This window comes from Rhizophagus irregularis, chromosome 30, assembly GCF_026210795.1.
Source record: "Rhizophagus irregularis chromosome 30, complete sequence".
Lineage (NCBI taxonomy): Eukaryota > Fungi > Glomeromycota > Glomeromycetes > Glomerales > Glomeraceae > Rhizophagus > Rhizophagus irregularis.
Window position 1 is genome coordinate 2297875 of NC_089458.1, and position 13894 is coordinate 2311768.

Sequence of the window (13894 nt, forward strand, 5' to 3'; positions counted from 1 at the left end):
ATGATCACTACTCCAGATTAGTTAGATCGGTAGAGTACCACCATTCTACTTGATCGGCTAGTATTCTACCGAAATTAATCCTTGGCGATCGTCTGTTAGGTTGCTGGTGTATCTGAGATATGACCGAATTCTGATTATTATCAACACTATGCCAGGTGTTATATAACCGACCACCACTCCGGGGTGATGTTTTAGCTAGAATACAGCGTTCACTCAATCTCCTTAATAAGTCGTCGATGATAAAATTATCTAAGGATGCAACATCTCTTGGTACATCATGTGGTATCCCCAAACTCCTTACGAGTTCACAGATCACATCTAGGGAAGGTACCCGAATCGGCACAAAATTCTCAACATGGATATTTGGATTAAGTGAAATGAGCTGATTTACGGCTTCTTTGCTAATATTATTACACCCTTCTAAATTGAGGTACTTTAAATTAAGACATGAACTAGCAATTTCTTTGATAGTTATATCGGTAATTTGACAAAAGCTAAGGTCGAGTTGCTGGAGCTTTGGACAGGAACGAATAATATTACAAATTAATGGTTCAAGAAACTCTGTGCGGTATGAAATGTTTAGATATTCTAATTTATGGCATGACTGAGCGATTTTCCATAGATCTAGATTATATACTTCTAGAGTACGAAAGCTCTTAAAGCTACCTGACCGATCAACGCACAGATTGAGATATTTCAGATTCGGGTATGAACCCGCTATTAGTTCTAATGCTCTATTACTAAATGCTATGCTATTTATGAAACTCAAGTGGGTTATATTTGGGCATGAATGTACAATGCTTATGATTTTTTTAACTGAAAGTGAATGGTAGTATGATACTTCGAGATGAGTTACATTTGAGTAATAAACTGGCATTTGCTTCCTACGTACTAACTTTATGAATTTTTTCAATCGAGAGAGATCCTTTGCACGTTCTATCCTTATGAATTTATTTAATTAAGGGTGATCCTTTGCACAGTAATTTTTATAATCATTTGGAAGAGATTGTCCAGGATATAAGTCTTTCCCTCTCAATTCGATACGCTTCCACAGAATAGGGGCACCGCATCTGTACCACAATCGGGATACATATAAAGAGGGATAGAGGGATTTATCTATCAATAAGAAATGTAAAATCTGTTCTAATAGTTCTGGTAAATAAAAGATGCTTGATTGCGCCATACATAGTGCATGTTATATGTTGTATATTTAAACGAAAAAATAAATTAGCTGGCAGGATCTCGAATAATATATTAATTACATAAGTTTAGAAACTAGCTAACATTGAATCTATTTCTACTATCTGTCCCTTGAAAGGGTTATAATCATCATTTTTAAGCTGAGGTACCAGGCTTGGTGAATTTTCAGAATCAGATTTGGGCTTCTTCTTCGATTTTGGATCACCTAAAGCGTAATTTTTTCCTGCATCAAGACGGTTAATTTTATGTCTTAATGCGATTTCTGAAAGATTGTTGAGATGTTGAGGGGTTGGATTTGGACCGGCATGAACCATTGAGGCGTGTTTAGCTCCTATTTTTCTTAGAAGCTCAGGGGTAATCTCATCTTCGTCCTGATTAGTTTTTAAACTCTTTATGAATTTGGCAAATGGCACATTATTACGCTTTCCAGTTTCAGTATAAACTGGATCACGCAACTTCCCAGCCTTAATAGCGTCTTGAATCCAGGTAAGTAATTCCTTAGCACGTTCTGGATCCTTTTCCATAGAGAGTAAACGCATAGGCATCGGTTTATCTCTCTGTTTGCGACATCCAGTGCAATACCAAGAATAACCAGCTTTATACCACGCTGGCGGATCTTCGGAATCTGGTTTGTAATTAATAATCTGGAGAGATGATACTTCAGCAGGCCTCATGCTCAGCATCACTATCACATCCGCGAGATCCTGCATAGAGGGAATTTTAGAAGTATCGATATTCTGGAGTCTCCTATGCACTTTCTCAAAGGTGAAATGTTCTGGAGTTCTACCTGGATTAGCCAAGCGCTTCTCAGTCCGCTCTTGCTGGATTTTATTGGAAGCTGTAGTGGTCTTCGAATCTTTGGCATAGCGATCAATAAGTTCACGATCGGCCCCGTACTCTGCTAAATACTTACGAAATCGTAATTGGTTTGAGCTAGAAGCAACCATTTCCTTATCATCAATTACTCCATCCTTACTTCCTTTTGGTCCCAAATATAAAGTATTAATAAAAATATCCCACTTATCTTCACTTTTAGTGACTTCTTGAGCCCTTTTCCTGACTGAATATATCATATTTCTCTGATCTGGCACGAGAGCCTCTTTCTGCTCTTTGCTAAATGCACTTCTCTTTTCAGTGCCTCTCGCAAGGGCTTCCTTAACATACTTACGGGCCTTCCAATCTGGAAGTAAAGCATTAAGTTCAGGGGCATGTTCGCTTAATTGCTCTGGGCTGGACTCTGCAGATAAGTTATATCTTTCTAAGAACTGTTCTAGAATCAAAACAAATTTATTAGTTTTCACTTTCCGGGTCTTTTGGGTGGGTTACGCAGTAGACATGTCGATATAAGTAGACTTCAGTTGTTTCTTCTACTTATATTATGTGAGAAAAAATTCAATTCGAAAAATTCCCTCAGAGCTATACTTCTTCGAAAAGGGAAAATAACAGAGATGGCTCTTGACTAGGAGCGAAAAAAATGATATAGCTTATGCTCTGCCATTAAGGCGCTTCCCAGACTGGCATAATATATTTTTGAATATCTATAATAAAAATGAAAATAAGTTTAACGTATATTAATCTTAAAAACTTTTCCAGAAAGAAGTACTATGCTCTTTGGTCTCTTTGGTGAATACATATCTGATTCGGAGGACGAGAATTACCCAACTTGGCCTTGCCTAAATAAGAAAGATGATGGGTCTATCGGCGGGAAAAGATACTTTCGCGAGGGTGGGTGTGTCAGACACTATAAGTATCCACCAAATAAAATGTGTGCATCCTGTAATAGGCCAATCCATTCTCGAACTGGCTTTTATATGATGTATAAGAAAAACTGGCTAGAGAGTCGCAAAAAGAGTGAGTAGGATTTGTAACTTTGGCCGAAGACGCGGTTACTAAGCTGACCCACTAAAGCAAAGGAATTTTAAATATCTATAATAAAAGTGAAGATGAAGTTTTGAGATTATTAGTATCAAAATTATCTCGTATGGGTCGTTTTATCTGCCAATATATCAAGAGAGATGGTTCGATTTGTGGGAAAGGGTGCATGAGCGAATTAGGATGTTCCAGACATTTTAATGCCCGTCCTAGAACAATATGTCCTGTCTGTAAGATGGGAACCTATTCCGATACTGGAATCTGTAGCACACATGGTGGAATTTATGACCATGCCTGGCGCGAAAGTAAAAAAACTAAAACAGAATCTAATATGGTCAAGACTTAGCTGAATAACTATTTGGGCTGAAATATTATTTGTTCTGCCCTATAGAATCAAAGAGTTCCTGAATCTCATTATCTGGTTTTGGCCTATATGGTGGAAGTTCTGGTGCACCTTTATCTCCAAAACCAGTACTATTATATGGCTGGCGATTAATTCGGTATGAGTATTGCCAAACTTGTTGTCCCTTAGGCCCTATTCTTTTTTTATCACTTTTAATAGTATAGCCACACCAATTACCAGCAATTGCATTGATTGCCTTTATAGCCGAATTAAGATCTGGTGTTGTCTTAGCATGAGACTTAAAGCCAAAGAGTGATAAAGACTGATTTCGAATTTCTATAAATCTTTCACAGGATTGCACGAATGCTTCTGATACAATATTACCAGGAAGGATACGTTTATCATCAATGCCGGTAAAGCCTAATATTTGAAAGAATTCTCTTATAGCCTTCCAATGATTTGCTGAATAAGATTTACGCAAGTCTTCTGCCACTGATTTTTCCAGATTCTCTTCGGCTTTATAGCAGGCAATTTCCCATTGTATATTTTCCTCAGCTTTCAATTCCTTCATTGCATTCTCCTCATCATGACCTTGCCTTCGAAAATAAGACAATCGTAAGAAATGCTTTCGAGCTTCAGGCGAACTAAAATTTTCAATGAATTTTCTATTGCAAATATTATTCCAATCCTCGATACTCATGTCTTTGCAATAAAGATTCCGCATATAAAAACGTTTAAGTGCCATAATATCTGCGATAGAACACTCTTGATCGAATTTAAGGACTTCAGCTTCTTCAGAACTAAGATTCCGGGAAGTAGCAACTGCGTTAAAATCTGTATTCTTGATAACTAATGCTTCAACCCTAATCTCATTGCGAACTCTTTTGCGATTCCCTATAACTCCTCGACTCTCATCCATTTTTATAAGTTGGAGAGAAGCGCCTGTACTAGCTATAAGACTACAAAGCTTTTCAATAAAATATCTTGCAAAAAGACGTTTCTGATGCTCGACTTCAATGAAAGTTATTATGGCCGGAGACTCATCAACTTTATAAGAAATGGTATTATTATTCCATTCACGATGTCCCTTTATTGCTGTATGTAAATTATTAGGCCGAGCACTTGCAAGTTCTGCCCGAATATTTTCATGACCTGGTGGGCGAAAAAGCTCATTAGAATTTTTCTGATAGAATAGGGAAACAATATGACGAGGACAGTCACGAATTTGATAAAGCATTTGTGCAAGAGCTTCAACATGAACTGGAGTGGTGATGTTTGTAATAGCTATAATTATATCGAAGTGGCCCGTAACCTCGAATGATATTCCCGCCTCCACTGTATTTGTATAAGCTACGCAATCAAGTTCATCCCAAGCAACATTAATATCAGAAAAGTCTCTTTGACATTGTTTTCCATCCATATCTCCGTAATAAGCACAGGCTCTAACAGGCGAATTATCAGACTTAGACAACTTAGATGCTTTTTCTATTAATGCTCTAGCTATCACCGCTCCAGTAGATACAAATGCCACACGTTTACCCTGCCTTAAAAGATCATATCCTATTCGCATGGCTTCAGCTCCGCTATTCGGATCATAAATAAACTCAACTGTCTCGCCTATACGAGGCTGATACTTATTATCAACTACGTGAATATTTTCACTGCGATAAGCCTGGAGGAAGGATAATGTCGATGTATTTGCAAAGGCATCCATGGCTAAAACATGCCTTGCAGATCTTAAAACATCACGCATTGCATTCTCAGACTCCCGTGCATTTGTACCGCTAGACATTTGACGCATAATGGCATTAGCTTCATCGAGAATAGCTACAAACGGACGGGCTGTAAACTCGATACGGAAAAGACTCTCAACCTGTACTATGATAATATCCCATTTGTCTATAGATAAATCTCCTAGTGTATTTTGGTAATTGCAAATTCGGAAACCTAATGCTTTTAAATCATCGAGTTTTGCTTTTGATTCATTGCTAAGAGACTTTCGGTAAGAGATCCAGATAAAGCATGGCAAAGAAGAAATATCATGTACTTTATCTTTCAATGCCATAATAATCTCTCTTAACGCAGTGGTTTTCCATGTCCCCGGGGGAGAACGAATAAGTGTTGTTGTTTTCTCAATACCCAAGAAATCGGGATATACTTCTGGAGCATCCTTTAATTTTTCTACATTAATTATCATTTCTGATAATCCTACAAGAGGACGTGGATTTGATATAGCATTACCTATTCTTTCGACTATTCCTCTCTTAGGTTTTGCAGAAACTTCGGTCACTTTTTCGAACGCTAATCCCTTATGATCTGGTTTATAATTTTTCTGCCGATAATATTTGAGTACAAAACAGCCGTTACTTCGAAGAAAGCCATATAACTGATCTTTTTCGTGTTTGATATTGCAAATGGGACATGCTTCCAATGACTGAGCTTGAAAGTTAATAAATCCCTTTCTAATGTCGCAACCTCAAGCCATCCATATTTTGCAATAACTAAACCAGCTCCCATGCTTAAGGCGGTTTCATCTTTGATCACAGGTCGAAAAGTGAAAAATCAGGCACCAATCGGTCACCAATCAGGTAGCTGATTGGTGCCTGATTGGCATTTTCGCCAAATACCGTCACCAATCAGGCAGTTTGCTAACTTTTGATCCAGTAATCAGAAAAGAATTAAATATAGCTCATTGGAATCGTCTCAATAAGACGAATCTAATGGTAGTAAAATCGCATCTCTAGGATTAATAGTTAATAAAAAATTAAATAAAATATAAATGATACATTTTCATTTTTATATTTTACTTAATTTCTCATCAAGTAATAATCCTAGAAATGCGATTTTACTACCATTAGATTCGTCTTGTTGAGACGATTCCAATGAGCTATATTTCATCTTTTTCTGATCACTGGATCAAAAGTTAGCAAACTGCCTCCCGATTGGCGACGGTGATTTGCGAAAATGCCAATCAGGCACCTAATCGCACCAATCAGGTACCTGATTGGTGACCGATTGGCGCCCGATTGATGCCTGATTTTTCACTTTTCGACCTGTGGATGGGCTGAAATTTCTTCTCTTCTTTCTCAGGAGAAAAGGTCCGTGGCCAGATTTCAGAAGCGTTCCACTTAGCCGAACTAAATAATCTTCTAGCTTGTGATATCCTTTCTTAACTGAAGAAATCGCAGGTCTTTTAACTCTATCTTCCTTTGCTGATCCAAGGAGCCGGAGACTAAAGCGATATTTATAAAGTCCAATATCAATAAACTTCAGCATATGGTTTTCCAACCTTATCAGCGACTTTTTCCACAAAACCCTTAAGATCTCTGTAGTCAATAAACCGTGCATATTTATACACAATATGCCAACTGCATTTATTAGCATTAGACAAGCTGGCTAAAGTAAAAGCATCTAATATTGCAAAATGCTTTAAATCAGTATTTATAATATCGACACAGGCAATTAAGATTCTGGAAAATAAATCTTCACGAGAAATTTTACTCTCTAGGAAGGAAATTTAGGATTCATGGGATCGGACTTTTGCCTCGCATTAATATCCAGAACCAGATGGAGAGGCAAATTCCCATCAATGCACTCGTGAGCATCAGGAAACCCATAAACTTCGGATAGATGATCGACTACTGTAAAGCCCTTTCCTGCAACCCGAACTATATATTTATTTAAAATCTCTTCAGGATCATAAGTATCTAGAAGAGCGACATCATCTTTACTGATAGACAAGTTTTGGAAATACGCATGATTATTATGGCCAGAGCATAATCGAAGGAGGTTCAGCTTTTGAGAAAAGCTTTATTACTCCAGGGTGAGGCCCAGCATTTTTTTGCGCAAGAAGTATATTGTATATGCAAAGAAAGCAGTATAAAATAACAGAGAAACTAGCAAAGTTCAAAATAAAAATTCTATATAATTTTGAGCGAATATGCTTGCAGTAAAATACGGGTTAGTGTAGTACGTATGCAAAAGAAAGTAAACGATGTGGTAGTACCCCCTTCAAAAGTGATCGATGTAGTATTACTCCAAAGTGGTCGATGTGGTAGTATCCTAAAGTATCCCGGAAGTGAACTATACGGGAAAGGGTTCTAGAAAGGCAGGAGCGAAAAATAAGATATAAAATTGGTAGTACCCCAAGTTAGAATAATATATAAGGAAAGAAAATGAGAAATTACAACTTGGGGTACTACCGCTGATAGGCAGGAAAGAGATCGGGAGGGCAGAAAGATTCAGGAGAATACACGAAAAAGGGTATGCTGTAAATTCTGGAAGCACTGAGCCTCATCCTACAACGTGAAGGCGGAGCAGGTCTCAATGAAAGCTGGTATCTGAAGCGAACTCGGCACTTCGCGCTCATCCGGAAGAATCAAACGCATCTCCAAACCTCCAACTAACCACTCCACCTCCTGAATGCGATATAAGGGGCTAACGGGAACGTTGCGCCCCGCAACCCAAGCCAAAAAATGCTTCTGAAAATATTCTCGTCACTGGCCGTAACTATGAAAGGGTGTTCGGTGCCGTAACAGGATCACGTTACCTTTGGCGAGTGGCAGGCGAGCATACCTGCATTCAAAGCATTTGCCTGAAACTGGCAAACTAATCAGAAACACTTCAGCCTTTGCTTCAGTTCCGACAACTCCAGGATACTACCAGGACGCTATCAGGACGCTACCATAGCGCTAATTTCCAAAGATCGGCCGAAATTATGGTATAAAGCCGGCCAAAATCTGAACTGCAAATTTACTGCGCCACCCGATGATTTTTTTACACCATTTCAGCAACTTAAAAGGCCAGCAAATGCACCGGACACCTCGACCTCAAATATGGCAACCAAAAGGGTCATGGGGTAGTGGAAAAACAAACCTACGCCCTGCTTAGCGACCAAACAGTTACAGACCAGTAAAAACAGATGGATAGCAATAAAGCATCAAGAGGAAGGGCATTACGTACATGTAAAAATAAGTAAGTATGCATCAATATCTATAAGTAGGCATCACTATGGTGTAAGTAGATAGATTAAGTAGACATCACTATATATATAGTGATGTCTACTTAATCTATCTACTAATTATAATAAAAGTTTTAAAAATTTTTTATTTTTACTAAATTTTATTGTTATTCTTTAAAAATAAATGATTTTTATTAGTAAAAAAGTTACTTTGAATTACAAAATACTATAAACAAATCTTGAAATCACATATCTTTAACTTTATTTTAAAATTATGATTATTTACTTACTTTCTTTAAAAAAGTCTAATTAATTTTTTTTTTAAAAAAAAATAAATTCATAATTGGTATTATTATGAAAAAATGCTTGTATCCTATAAGTATTATTTCAACTATTATGAAATATTTATCTAAATATTTTTGACCTTGCTAAATAACTTTGCTTAAGCATAAAAAAGTGATTTCATCTGACTAGCCCTAAAATTACTAATTAAAAAAATAAAAAAAATTAAGTGTAAAAATTATTTGTACTCTGAAAATATTAAACTAATTCTACTAATTCTTATAAAAATTAATATATAACTTGCTGAACAACTTACTTAAGTATAAAAAAATGATTTTATTTAACTAAAATACCTAAATTACACTGAATTTAATAGTTAATATTAAAATAAAAAATACTCATATTCAATAATATTATTTTAACTGCTGTAGTTTGACCTTAATATTAAAATAATTTTTTAGATAGTAAAATATATGTAGGCTTATTATTTTAGCCAGTATAATATATTTTTCTTTGACTAAAAAACTATTGTTAAGAAATAAATAAAAATAAAAGAAAACTTGTTAATATTTTTTTATTATGTTAATAGTTAGTAAAGTTTATTTATATGAATTATATAATAGAATAAAGCAAGTATTATGCCTCTTTATTGTATACTCTTAGGTATTTGTCTGGCATAAAATATTAGTATCAATAATTTCTGGAAAGAAATTTCCACTTTATTTTAATAAATTCATAAATGTGCTGTGATAAAAAAAAAAATAAATAAAAATTAAAATAATAATTTTTAATATTATATAATTGTCTGAAACCATACAGCTTTTTCTACCTTATATATGTAGATCAATATTTTACTAATAAATCACATTTAATTTGTTAGATAGGTAGCTGGTGAATATTATATAGATTTTCTTTATATTTTATACAGTGTTATATAATAATAGATTATTTATCATACTAGATGATTTGAAAAAAATTTAAATATTGGCATATACTTTCACTTTAATAAGGAATTCAAATGAAATTAGTAAAAAAAACATATACTGTATGACTATTATGAATTAATGTTTTAGTCAATATTTGTTTTATAAAATGAAGAATAATATTTACAAATAATGAAAAATTATATTTTGTAATATAAATTTTATAAATATACTAAAAGAACAATAAATAACAAATATTTACAGTCAAACCTTTATATAACGATATGTTGGGACATATATAAAAATTTTTAGAAAATATCATTTATATTGTCCTCACATATAGTGGGAAAATAAAATTTTATCGGTATATCAAGTTTTTAATAGTATATCGGTATATTAATTTACTTGTGATTATAAATGATCAACTTCATCCGTATAGCCTTTAGCAATGCCTGATCGACCTTCTTCAGCCAATTGTACTTCCGTTCCTTTAATTTGTTCAAGTCCTTGAAAAGTTCTTGAATTAAAATATTCTCCTATAATATCAATGGATTGATATAATCAGCTCTTTTTAAGCAACCCAGATATTTACTAGATACAAAAATTTTATCTTGGTTAAATACCCCCCATTCTGGTAATTTAAGCTTAGTTCTGATCAAAATTACAATGTATCCCCTTCATATAATACCCGGTATCTCACAAAGTACCCACGGGTATCATTCAATTTTTAAATCGGATAAATTGTAAAAGATCCGGGTACTTTATGCAGTGCTAGAAAATAATAGTCAAATCGTGTAAATTCTTACCTGCAGCACTGTTTATTAAAGTAGATACTGATGTGTTTTGATTACGTAATGTTAAATCTTTCATGTTATCTGTAATATTTTCTGAAAAATAAAGAATTATAAATTCACAGTGACGGATAAAGAAAATTTAATTAAATCACAAATACCCGATACGCCTTTAATGCCATATTTTCGACTTTGCTTATATTTTCCTGTAACTAAAGAGAAATGAGGTTCATCGTCATCCTTGCAGAACACGGTTTATTATCAAGTAATATTGTTAAAAATGCTATAATATTAAATTTTGTCATATCTATACATAAATAAATACCTTTCCTACTTCTTCAATGTTTGAATGGTTACCTAGCAAAATAAATTGTGTTAAATATTCTTTTGGAATGACAATTATATATACTTACAAGATAATAAGAGCTGAAAATCAGTAATATATTCTCCTGTCCATTGTCTTGATCTATATATATAAAATACATATATTAAAAGAAGATTAGGCTCTATTTGTGGTGACGAACTTATAAAATTAAAAAAAAAATTTTTGATAGAACTTACGGATTCAAAGCGATTTCTAACTCAAAAGGTGTCACAATTGGACGATAAAATTCCTAATCAAATCACAAAACATCAAGAATATAAAATTTTCTAATAAAAAGTATTAATTATATACTTACCTTTGAATCAATCAAGCTATTTTCGGGACAAGCTACAAGTACAAAACATTCGATTTCCATAAAATTTGCCATCTTTGCAACATTAAGCTTGCCCATGACAAATGTATATGGCTTTTTGCCAGCATGGATGATTAATTTTTTGAGATGTGATATTACAATTAAATAAGATGCTAAATTTAAAAATTTAAAAGTTAATATATTTATCATTTAACCTTAAATAATTGACTGATACAACATAAAATTACCAATTCCTAAAGTTCCCACAACTATCCCGATAACATCTGCATCCTTTGCTTTTTGAATCATATAATACCTAAATTAATAAACGTTCAAATAAATTACTTTTAAATTGTAAAATGTCGTTTATGAGTAGTACCGTTTCATCAAAGCTCTATTCACTTGTATAGTCTCTAGTCTTCCTATCCGTATTTCCGGGTTATATGAGAAAACCTTGAAAATTAAAAATGAATTTGATTTATTTCTCATCTATTAATAAATTAATTAGTTCAATTAATGCTTACTTTGCATTTGTTATATGTCATAATTATGTTTGTTAAAGTTAAACTCTCATAACCAATATAAAATATTGTACAATTTTCAATTAAAATATTTTCGGGTAATATATAATGTCTCCCTGAATTTTTTGGAGCTGAAATATCTAACGATAAAGTAAATAAATAGCTAACAAAATAACCTTTGAAGAAAGTAAACTTGCCAAAATAGTCAAGAGGAGTCACTACTAAAACGACTCACCCTTTAAGTTATTTGAAAAATTAAATTCTGATTTAACGAAAGATTGAATGATATTTTTGAAATTCCTTTCGTTCCGTAGTCTAAGAACAAAGTCGTCTATGAAAAAGTACCAGTAAATAAAAAGAATAACTTAAAAGTGTTATAATTAAAAAAAATTCTTACCTATGCAATATGAGTAAACAACATCATACATAATGAGCAATGGCTGATTCTTGTCTTGCTTAAAAAATTGATCAAATGATTCTAAACAATGAGCTAGATCGATAGGTTGCTTTCCGAACACATATAGTACGGGAAGCTGCGAACAACTATTAAAAAGCGTAAAGTCTATAGTTAATAACGGATAAAGTACGAAAAAAAGAATAATAAATTTAATTATTACGGGCTTAAACATGAACGACCATAATGAATAATGCATTCTGCATCAACGTGTTTTGCTGCTACCTCATCCACACAACAGCTATGGTTAAATAAGAAGAAAGCTAATTAATTTGTGACCTTCCAGCAAATGAAAAAACAATTATTACTCATTACCTTCCATATGAAGTATCTGCTAGAACAAAAATTTTTTTCTTGGTTCTTTCTTTTAGAGCTGTGGCAACTTCAGTGGAGTCTGCTAATAATTCGTCAGGAAACTGTAAAGCAACCTACACATAGAAATACTTCAGAGTTTATTGAAAAGTAGAAAGTATGTTCAAAAAAGTTAGAAGTCCACCTTTTCAAACCCGTTGTCCAGTAAAACTTTAACGGTTCTATCAATTTCATAAATGTCTTCTAATTGTTTGACGGAAGCAGCCAACTTCTCACTTTTCACCTCAAGAACGCGCTCTATAACAGCGCTTCCGTCGTCAACAAAACCGTTCTTTCCTTGAAGAGAGGCCATGCTGGTCATGATACCATATTCGACGATTAACTTTTATCAGTATCAGTGTAACCACCATAAACCAATTTCATTGGATAATCAATGATATAACTATAGCTTTTGAAATAAGATCAAGTCTCCTTCTCGACATTCATTGTTTACAATGCCTCCTAAGAAATCAGGTAAGAATCATTAATTGAAAATTTAAATATTATTAAATATGAATCTGAGAGAAAAGGATGATTATTAAAGCACAGTAAAATTTACTTCGCAAATATACTTTTAATTATTGTTGTGCCGAAATAACTAAAAAATTTTACATTAGCCGACAAATCCGTTTCTAAGGAAAAATCCAAGGCGTTATCAGCCAAGAAAGCTGTTTTAAAAGGAGTTCATGGAAAAATTAAAAAGAAGCCACGCACTTCCACAACTTTCCATCGTCCAAAGACTTTGCGTCTATCGCGAAAACCCAAATATCCTCGCAAATCCCTTTCTCATACACCTCGCCTTGATCAATACAAAATTATAAAAAATCCGCTAAACACCGAATCTGCAATGAAAAAAATTGAGGACACAAACACGCTCGTTTTCATTGTTGATACTCAGGCTAATAAACGCCAAATCAAGGATGCAGTGAAAAAACTGTATGACGTTGACGCTCAAAAGATCAATACATTGATAAGGTATTAATGAGCCCTTTGTATTCAAATAAATAAATATTAATATAATTAAACGTAAAATGTCTACTTAGACCAAACGGAACCAAGAAGGCATATGTTCGCCTTACAAGTGATGTTGATGCATTGGAAGTCGCAAATAAGGTTCACCTCATTTATCAAAATTATATTTTCTTTATTTTGTCATTTGTGTACTAACTTATAATAATTTTACAGATTGGATTCATTTGATAAGTAAAAAAGAAAAAAAATATTTATAACGGATGCTAAAAATGAGAATAAGTAATATCATATTATAAATTATATTATATCTCAGAGATACAATTGTCATTTAAATAAGAATAAATTTAAATCAATCAACTTTAAATAACACAATTAGCAAATAAATTACGTAAAAGAAAATTTAATCGGCACTTTTTAAATGCTTCAGTTAAAACGATATATTAATTTATACTCCGGGAAAGAATTTACTAAACTTTTGATTTTAATTGTTTTCACCACGTGACACAATATTTTTATAACATAAATACTAATAGATATCACACCAATCA

At 33.5% G+C, this 13894-nt stretch overlaps 6 protein-coding genes across 7 annotated transcripts; 2 read left to right on the plus strand and 4 right to left on the minus strand.

The window, feature by feature from the left end:
• Window positions 1-7: 7 nt before the first annotated feature.
• OCT59_021910 (uncharacterized protein) lies at window positions 8-877 on the minus strand (the record flags this gene model as incomplete). The annotated part of the gene is made up of 1 exon (XM_066146830.1): window positions 8-877. The coding sequence occupies one exon, from the start codon at window positions 875-877 to the stop codon at window positions 8-10; it is 870 nt and encodes a 289-aa protein (XP_066005931.1).
• A 391-nt stretch (window positions 878-1268) lies between these two features.
• OCT59_021911 (uncharacterized protein) lies at window positions 1269-2537 on the minus strand (the record flags this gene model as incomplete). 2 transcript variants are annotated; one of them, XM_066146831.1, is made up of 2 exons in its annotated part: window positions 1269-2454; window positions 2527-2537. In XM_066146831.1, 2 exons carry the CDS (start codon window positions 2535-2537, stop codon window positions 1269-1271), a joined length of 1197 nt encoding a protein of 398 aa, XP_066005932.1. The 2 variants fall into 2 exon arrangements, with proteins under 2 accessions (XP_066005932.1, XP_025173895.2); XM_025330545.2 differs by lacking the exon at window positions 2527-2537 and having other exon boundaries at window positions 1269-1745.
• A 267-nt stretch (window positions 2538-2804) lies between these two features.
• On the plus strand, window positions 2805-3418 carry OCT59_021912 (uncharacterized protein; the record flags this gene model as incomplete). Its single annotated transcript, XM_066146832.1, has 2 exons — window positions 2805-2929; window positions 3139-3418. 2 exons carry the CDS (start codon window positions 2805-2807, stop codon window positions 3416-3418), a joined length of 405 nt encoding a protein of 134 aa, XP_066005933.1.
• Window positions 3419-3443: 25 nt separating this feature from the next.
• OCT59_021913 (uncharacterized protein) lies at window positions 3444-5932 on the minus strand (the record flags this gene model as incomplete). The annotated part of the gene is made up of 2 exons (XM_066146833.1): window positions 3444-5723; window positions 5783-5932. 2 exons carry the CDS (start codon window positions 5930-5932, stop codon window positions 3444-3446), a joined length of 2430 nt encoding a protein of 809 aa, XP_066005934.1.
• A 4059-nt stretch (window positions 5933-9991) lies between these two features.
• OCT59_021914 (uncharacterized protein) lies at window positions 9992-12696 on the minus strand (the record flags this gene model as incomplete). The annotated part of the gene is made up of 15 exons (XM_025319427.2): window positions 9992-10116; window positions 10387-10467; window positions 10533-10611; window positions 10697-10728; window positions 10785-10837; window positions 10933-10985; window positions 11052-11221; window positions 11297-11364; window positions 11428-11501; window positions 11573-11709; window positions 11805-11900; window positions 11967-12112; window positions 12187-12264; window positions 12339-12451; window positions 12520-12696. 15 exons carry the CDS (start codon window positions 12694-12696, stop codon window positions 9992-9994), a joined length of 1482 nt encoding a protein of 493 aa, XP_025173892.1.
• Window positions 12697-12800: 104 nt separating this feature from the next.
• OCT59_021915 (60S ribosomal protein uL23) lies at window positions 12801-13775 on the plus strand. Its single transcript, XM_025308756.2, has 4 exons — window positions 12801-12848; window positions 12992-13349; window positions 13418-13487; window positions 13560-13775. The coding sequence occupies exons 1-4, from the start codon at window positions 12830-12832 to the stop codon at window positions 13572-13574; spliced, it is 462 nt and encodes a 153-aa protein (XP_025173891.2). The 5' UTR covers window positions 12801-12829; the 3' UTR covers window positions 13575-13775.
• Window positions 13776-13894: the final 119 nt, after the last annotated feature.

Excerpts from the sequence above, each read along its gene's own strand:
- OCT59_021915 (XM_025308756.2), top strand. Across the intron at positions 13,350-13,417 it reads AAGATCAATACATTGATAAG|ACCAAACGGAACCAAGAAGG; the intron begins GTATTAATGAGC and ends ATGTCTACTTAG.